Raw genomic sequence first — 8,324 nt, forward strand, 5'->3', positions numbered from 1 at the left:
TTTTATTAATTTTAAATTTAAAACTAAACAAATGGGGTTGGATGCAATGGAAAATGACGTCCGGAGGGAGAAGATTTAGGAGGTTGATGAGAGGGATAAGAAGGGAATGATACGGTTTTTTATGTTCTTTTTATAGTTTTAAAATCAGGATGTTTATTTTGATAAATAAAGAAACATACCGTTTCTTTTGGTAAACCAATCATTGTTTTTCTAATGATTTTAGCTGTTGAATAAATTATTATTCAATTTTGATATTTCTGTTGAGAAAACCCCTAAAACCTTTCGCCTTCTTCAATTTCGCCGCCGCTGCTGACCATCACTTCTGATCCGGAGTCCGACTCTGATTCCGCGTTTTCTTACACCTCATCGGAGGAAGTGGAACGAGACGAGAAGAAGGTGTATCTCTCTCTCTCTCTCTCCGTTCTCCCAACAAGATATCCGTCGTCTCCCCCGCTCCCAATCATCCTCCACCTCCTCCCGTCTCCTCCAATAACGACGAACGCGAGGGCGAAGAGGACAGCGAATATGACGGGTCCAGTGATGAAGAATTTGATGAAGGAGAGACGGCCTAGCTGGAAATGAAGCGGCAGCCACATAACTTGTCAGATCATGATTCCTCCGACTTGGGAAGATCTATTTAATTTTTATGTTATGTTTAAAATATTCACATAAGACAGGAGTTGATTCTTGTTTCCGTAGCAAGAACAAAGTGACCTTGTTAATTCCTAGGAGTTGATGCATCATCAACATTCAGAATCCTTGTTTTCTAACGTTGTTCATGCTTATAATTGATTTATGGTTCTCTTCTATAATATTTGGTGCATTGCTTTGTATTACCGAATCCCTTCTTTATGCTACCTAGACTTGATTTACATGCAACTAAATTATTTCTAGTAGATGAAATTATCACCAAACGGATAAGATATTTTCTAGTAAATTTTGATATTATTTTTGTGATAACTTAAAGTTTTTAGACTGCATTTAAATTTTATCCTATGCTTAGAGAAATTTGTATAAATAATTGGTTATCATGATAAATTACTACAGCAACCACTGTTAAAGTTGGGTATTAGTATTGAAGATGGGTTCATCAATGTCTGTATCTAATTCATGGATTATGTGTTCCTAGAGATAGAGAAGGTTCAATCTTTCTCTTTTGATATAGGATTTGGCGATGATAAAAAAAAAAATGTATGACTCTCTTGACTTTTTCAATTTCAAAGTAATATTTTCTCGTTGATATGCAGATACCTATTCATATTTACTCTAGGAGTTTGACCTGATGTTGGTGTCATTATTCCAGAGCTTAGTAGTTTGCAAACTCGTTCAGAAGTAATGGGCTTTAGCTTCTTAGTACACTGGGTATGCTTTAACCACATTTGTTATTGTTGCTCCATTATGGAGGAGACATTTGATACATCATATTTGATATTTATGGTCACAACTTTTTTTTATTAATTTAATGGATAGTTAAGGTCTTGCAAATCTAATACTAAAAGAGAAGGCTGATATTTTTTTTTTTAAAGGTTTTCTTTCAACAGATAATGATGGGCACGGTGCATCACTCTCACTCTCACAAGGTGAGTAATAGAGTTTAACAATTAGTGATTAACTCACCATATTATCCGCTTGATACCTGCATTAATTTGATAATAGAAAAGTCTTAAATTCTTCAAAAATACAACTTGCTATGTCGGTCTCAAATTCTTGTGGGGTTTTATTTCTTTGAAGTTGTTGAGAAATTTGGCTGTCCCTGCCTATGGAACTTTTGGTGCGGTTACTTGATATCAACATGATTTGAGGTGTATTTCATAGTTAATTCAGCCAAAGCATATACATGGCTGCACTGTTGGGTTATCAAAGCATAGTTAATTCATATTTTTCAGTTCAAACTGATAGACTCCTTTCAGGATTATCATCAGATTAAGTCGTTTCTCTTTTTCCATATGCTGCTTTATCCATTGAGTCTGTGTGGCAGATTTGTATTGCGATGATTCTGGTATTAATAAAGATCTCAAAACAATAAAACTGCAAGACTCAAATTTTTCAAAATCTCTAAAATTGTAATGACTACAACTTACATGCAATTTTGAAAGACTCTTTTGCATGCAAAGCAATCAAATTGTTATTTCTTTAGATTAATTATATTCTCCTTGACATTGTTATCTACAGGACATATTGCTGATTGCTTGCTTTGATCTCATTCAATTTTTGCAATGAACTGGATTTATATCCCAAGAATAAACGATGGGCTTGCTCAATTCTTAGCAAATTTTATTAGAGAAACAGAGGCACGATATTTTGGAAAAGAATGTTGGCATCACACTGAATAGGCACGGAGAAAAGTTTATTAGGATTTTGGCGAACTCCTTTGTTTTGCAACCTTGTTTGTGTATGCTTCTTCCTCGTGGATCTCGCCTGAAGGAAGCACGTTGCAATGTACGGTTCTTAGGAGAAGAATAATTACAGTCAGAAGTGCACCTCATTTAAGATATTATGGAGTTGAGAAGACGACATGTCACTGCTCAATGCTGGGTGGAGCACCATAGCGAGAATGACACTGTGCCTTGCTCGCCAATGATTTGGATGGCGTTTGTCATCTCATCAAGAGTTCCTTTCACTTGGAGTTCAGTAACAAGCCACTCGATGTCATGATGCATCCACCCATTTGAGGCGGCTGGGAGAATTATGAAGGGTAATTATCATTTAACTACTTAATTTCATTGTGGGTTTTTCAACGGTCACACTTAATTTTTTTTTGTCAATTTGAATTGCAGTCAAATCACCAACACGAATATCCTGGGGAAAAAAAAATCTCGGAACTCATACAAGCGTGCATATTTTTCAGAATGGGTGTCTTACTCTTCAAGATATTTTTATCTTAGAGTTGATTTTGTTAGCCGCCGAGATGAGACTTTGCTGACAACAACAGCCCGATCCTGGCGTGGCGATATGCCCCAGTGCCGTTTGTTCTCAATCGTCCAAAATAAAAAAACGTGCCAATGAAGTCCTGAAAGTCAGTCAATCACGTTGTTGACGACTTCTAAAATATTTCTAAATCACTATGCCTCATGCTCAGTGTTTCAAGATAAGTTCAACATCCTCAATGACCGCTAATATTTTACTATAATCCAGCTGATGCTTTGCAAATCGTATCTCATAGATCAAGAAACGTGCAGTAGGATTAATTTCTAAAGTTACATCATCAAATAAGAGACTGCACACCAAACTTGAAGAACAATCCAACGTGATGATGGCTCGAGACCTAATATCTTGAATAAGGTTTATCATTGGGTCAAGACTGGATTTCTTTTTAGTTTATAAAAGTTATTTTTTTTTAACTAAAAAGCAAAAATGGTTTTGTCTTATTTGGTTGAACTATGGATCCAGTTCTATTTGATCTGTGTCATCCTCCATTATCTGAAGAGTGAATCATTATTGATCTCGTCGTCCGGAAATTAAATCGGATGAAGGTGGATCTTATTGTGCGGAAGGTTGACGAAAAATCGCTGAAGGGTTGAATCTAATGGGTACCCCCTGGAAAGGTTCGCACGGGCGGTTAACGGAGAGAGATGACCAGGACGATGACGCTGTCGCTCTGCGCACACTTAGACGAGTCCACCAGTCGTTAGAGACCAGAAATCAGAGAAAAAGTTCCTGGGTCAGGTCCTCCGATGCTCAAGTCAGGTACTTTTTCCTCAGAAATCACAGAGAAAGGACGAAAAGTAAAAACCAGTGAGAAATGACGAGTGAGCGTACATGCGTAAGGGACAAAGCCGCCCTTTTTATATTACAACGGAAGTTTCTGGGTCTGACGGGTGTCAGGGAATGTCGGCTGCCAGGCTTTGTCTGACGGTGGATGACAGGTGACACCTTTTCATAGGCTGACGATGGAATCAAAATGGGTAATGAGCTCTACCTGTGAGAATATTCCCTGACATGCTGATTATTCTGATATTCTCTGATAAGCGGTTACGATTCCTTGGCTTGTTTGTCTTGTAACGTTTGGACGTCAAGTCTGCCTTCCGAGATCTGTACCCGCTCTACTTTTATATATTATTATCCAACTTGTATGTCCCGATCTGTGTTTTAAGCTTGCATTTCGACCCGCCTTTGTCATCTACGATTTACGGTCTCTACATCCCGATCTGCCAGCTAGATCTACGTTCCGACCCGTTTACTGTTCGCTGATATTCATGGCTTGTACATCCCGACCTGCACGCTGGGTCTGTGTCCAGACCCGTTTACTGTTCTGCTATCCATGGCTTGTACATCCTGACCTGCACGCTGGGTCTATGTCAGACCTCTGATCCTTGGCTTGGATGTCCCGACTTGCACGCTGGGTTTGTGTCCAGACCCGTTTACTGTTCGCTGCTATTCATGGCTTGTACATCCCGACCTGCACGATGGGTCTATGCTAGACCTCTGACCCTTGGCTTGGATGTCCCGACCTGCACGCCAGGTCTGTGCCAGAAATCTGACCCTTGGCTTGGATGTCTCGACCTCCACGCTAGGTCTGTGCCAGAAATCTGACCCTTGGCTTGGATGTCTCGACCTCCACGCTAGGTCTGTGCCAGAAATCTGACCCTTGGCTTGGATCTCCCGACCTGCACGCTGGGTCTGTGTCCAGACCCGTTTACTGTTCTGTTATCCATGACTTGTACATCCCGACCTGCACGCTGGGTCTGTGTCAAACCTCTGATCCTTGACTTGGATGTCCCGACCTGCACGCTGGGTCTGTGTCCAGACTTGTTTACTGTTCGCTGCTATTCATGCCTTGTACATCCCGACCTGCACGCTGGGTCTGTGCCAGACCTCTGACCCTTGGCTTGGATGTCCCGACCTGCACGTCAGGTCTGTGTTCAGACCTTTAATTAACTTGTAGTCTCAGTCCTCAGCTATATCTGGCCCGCGTGTCCGTTTATTACCTACTATCAGGACTGGTCTTATAATCCTCTTCTTTAACTTTGACTTTTGACCTCTCTGCTGTCCATGTCAGTTTGACTGCTGACCGGCTACGGAGATTTGACTTCTGATCTTCCTGACCTCCAGGTCATCTTGACTTTTAACCCTCTTGTACTCTTGACTCATAATCACATCATCACCCCATAAAATATGCACCGTATCAATTATAAATGAATCCTTTATAATAAAAGCCGTGACAAGTTTTTTTCTTCCGTTTTTTTCTTTTCCTCATATAAGACAAAATATATATATATAAATAATTATATATATATATAATTATTTAATTAGGTAAATAATTTAAACTTACAATGGAGCATTAAATTACAGTTGAAAATATGCTCCTGTACACTCTCCTGCTCGCAAGACGTTTCTTTTCTGTCTTCCATAATTATCCTCTTGCCGCCGTTGCGCATGGCGTGGATCATGAACTGGTATTTCTGATTCCTGCCATGCTTTTGCCCTTTTAGCGGTGGGCCTGTAGCCTTCCTCCCTCTCCGATCTAAATCCACATACAAAAACATTCTGGCAGCGCATTCAGTACTGCCATCGCCCAAAAAGCAAGTATGCAAGAAGAAGGCCTACGCCTCTTTGCTCACCTTCATCCACTGCCCTACTCCTGCAGCAGCAGCAGCAGCAGCAGAAACAAAGACAGCTTCCTGTCTCTGGCTCTCTGCTGCTACTCTCTCTCCCTATTCACTGACACACAGACATCATATTTAGCATACAGGTCTAGTCTGCCACAATCCATACCCTACAGATCGACGCCATCCCATGCCATGCCATTCCAACCGGGGACTTCACTTCCCACCTTCCCCGCCCACGCCAACGAACCATGAACCTTCCATCCCTTGATTGGAGCCCATGGCTCCCCATCTCTGCCTTTATGATCTGGAAGGGAGAGGAAGCTATGGCACTGTCCTCTGTCAGCTCCATCCCCACACTACTGACCTGCAGTCTGCTGCAGCGGGACGCAGGCCTCTCCCTGCACATTTCAAAATCATCAAAAAATTGTAAGAAAGCAGGACCACGGTCGACGTTTTCAAAGCAGCAGCGAGCGACCACCAGCTTGCTGTCGCAGACAACCGCGGCTAAAATTACGGGTGCGTGACTGTGTGGTGGAATGCGCCTGCGCTCACCTGCGATGGAATCCGTACACTCGCGGCTCCTCGGGCCCCATCACGCCGCGCGTCGGGGTCCGCTTTCCCAACCTTCAATAATTCGGGCCCTCTCTCTCTAACCTCTCTGCTTCGCTTCCGCAGTTCCGCCTCGCTACCATTCACACAGAGAGGAGGGTCAAAATACGCAAAGGTAATGACAGAGGCAACAATAGTGTACGTGTTTTTGCTGTAAAGTTTTCACCCTCACATGTAACTATTAAAATATCTCCACCCATGCATGGAATGAAAGCAATTGCAGAAGGAATGAGCGACGATCAAATCTGGGTTCGGGACGCAATTATTGGCTCCGAACCACGTTGACAAATCTTGAGTTAGTTGGTTCGTATATCGCCATCGAGTAATTGACGTCTCCAGTTTTAGGTCACGAGAGCACGTTACTCGCGAGCGTGTAGGAAGAAAGGAAGAACAGGCGAAGGAAAAAGGAAAGAAAAGTTGGGTGGAGAGTTGAGAGGGGAAGGATGAAAAGCTACTAGCGAAGGAGAGTGGCCCAGAAGTCCAACCAGAGGAATTGCAGTCTGCAGAGCTCCTTAACTATCATTTTACCTTTTTTTTTTTTTTTTTCTTTTCAGTTTTTATCAAAAAATATATATATAATATTAATTAATAAAAGAATGGTGAGAGATGGATTTTAGCCTGTAGGTTGAGTGTGAAGCAAAGGCTTGGTGAGCGTAGGCAGAGAGAAAGGAAAGGGAGAGGGAGAGAATAAAAGCAGGCGGGGTGGCTTCTGCAAGGCGCTTCCCTTCGGACACCGGAGCCTTCGCGGACTGGGCGGCATCCTCCGCCGTCGCCGACCGGGGAGACGACCTCTGCCTCGGATTCAATGCCGGAAGCGGAAGCGGATCCGGCGGGGGCGTAGTATGGGCGGCCGCGGGTAGCTCCTCCGCGACTGGTGGCGGCGGCCGCCAGACCGTTAATTATGGGATGCCTGCTGATATGGGCACGGTGGTGCTGGCCTCCGCCGCGTCGTTACAGCACCACCATGAATCGTGGCTCTCCGCCTCGGAGCACCACCCCGCCATCATCCCCCTCCTCGCCGCCACCCCGTGCGTCGTCGATGACGACAGTCCCGCCGGCCGGGGAAAGCTTGGAGGCGGGATCCACATCTGGCAACCCGCCCAGCCGCAGGCAGCACCGTATCACCACGACGGTCACCCGTTTCCAGCACACCATGAAACCAACCCTAACCCTAATCCTAATCCTAACCCTACCCTCTATAATTACCTTCGGAAGCCAATCCCGATGCTGGAATCCAGCGTTATTATCGGCGCCACGGCCGGCGTTGGCGCGTCCACGTGTCAGGACTGCGGCAACCAGGCAAAGAAAGATTGCAGTCACCGCCGCTGCCGGACTTGTTGCAAGAGCCGGGGGTTGGAGTGCTCTACACACGTGAAGAGCACGTGGGTTCCCGCCGCTCGCCGTCGCGAGCGCCAGCTTGGCACCTCTGCTGCCGCGGGCTCCTCCACCTCCACTTCCGCCTCCAAGAAGCCCCGCATCGTCTCCTCTCAGCCCACCGCCTCCCACACCTCCACCTCCAACACCACTCGTAGCTTTGACACCACCTCCAGCCACCAAGGTAATTGAATTGATTAAAGCAAAACCTTTCACAACTTTTAAAAATTTCATCTTGCTTTGTTTCTCACGCAGATGCCGGCGTCAAAGAGCACCTCCCAGGCCACGTGCGAGTGCCTGCGCTGTTCAAGTGCGTGCGCGTCACCTCCATCGACGACGGCGACGACGAGTACGCCTACCACGCGATGGTCAAGATCGGCGGCCGCGTCTTCAAAGGCTTCCTCTACGACCACGGTCTCGATGATGGTGGCGGCCACTCCGACGACGGCAAGGAGAGCTCTATACCCAACATCTCGGAGCTGCACCTCGGAAATCGCTTCGGCGGTGCTTCCTCGTCGACGATGCAGTCTCCGTCGGACGCCTTCGGCGGTGGATTGATTGGAAGCACCCACTACGATAATCAAATAAATGAATGAATCATCCCGATGCTTTGTTGTAACAGTATGTTCCTTTATCTTTCTTCATTTTGCTAGCGGCGATTATATCTTCCTTTGTATTTAATTCATGGCGATGATACTGTCTCGTCTTCTTATAACGCCATTTCAATGCTATCCTATCACCATTATTTCTTGCACTGTTACTGGCCGTGATTCTCTGCATCTTTCATTGACG

At 44.8% G+C, this 8,324-nt stretch overlaps 1 protein-coding gene and 1 long non-coding RNA gene across 3 annotated transcripts; both read left to right on the forward strand.

The window, feature by feature from the left end:
• Positions 1 to 257: 257 nt before the first annotated feature.
• Positions 258 to 3,442, forward strand: LOC121982437. 2 transcript variants are annotated; one of them, XR_006112100.1, is made up of 5 exons: positions 258 to 601; positions 1,248 to 1,362; positions 1,527 to 1,580; positions 2,173 to 2,695; positions 2,778 to 3,442. It is a non-coding gene; the product is annotated as an uncharacterized LOC121982437 (long non-coding RNA). The 2 variants fall into 2 exon arrangements; XR_006112099.1 differs by having other exon boundaries at positions 259 to 1,362.
• Positions 3,443 to 6,690: 3,248 nt separating this feature from the next.
• LOC121982441 (protein LATERAL ROOT PRIMORDIUM 1-like) lies at positions 6,691 to 8,286 on the forward strand. Its single transcript, XM_042535500.1, has 2 exons — positions 6,691 to 7,716; positions 7,788 to 8,286. Exons 1-2 carry the CDS (start codon positions 7,065 to 7,067, stop codon positions 8,126 to 8,128), a joined length of 993 nt encoding a protein of 330 aa, XP_042391434.1. The 5' UTR covers positions 6,691 to 7,064; the 3' UTR covers positions 8,129 to 8,286.
• Positions 8,287 to 8,324: the final 38 nt, after the last annotated feature.

The sequence above is a fragment of the Zingiber officinale genome, chromosome 1B (assembly GCF_018446385.1).
Source record: "Zingiber officinale cultivar Zhangliang chromosome 1B, Zo_v1.1, whole genome shotgun sequence".
Taxonomy (NCBI): Eukaryota; Viridiplantae; Streptophyta; class Magnoliopsida; order Zingiberales; family Zingiberaceae; genus Zingiber; species Zingiber officinale.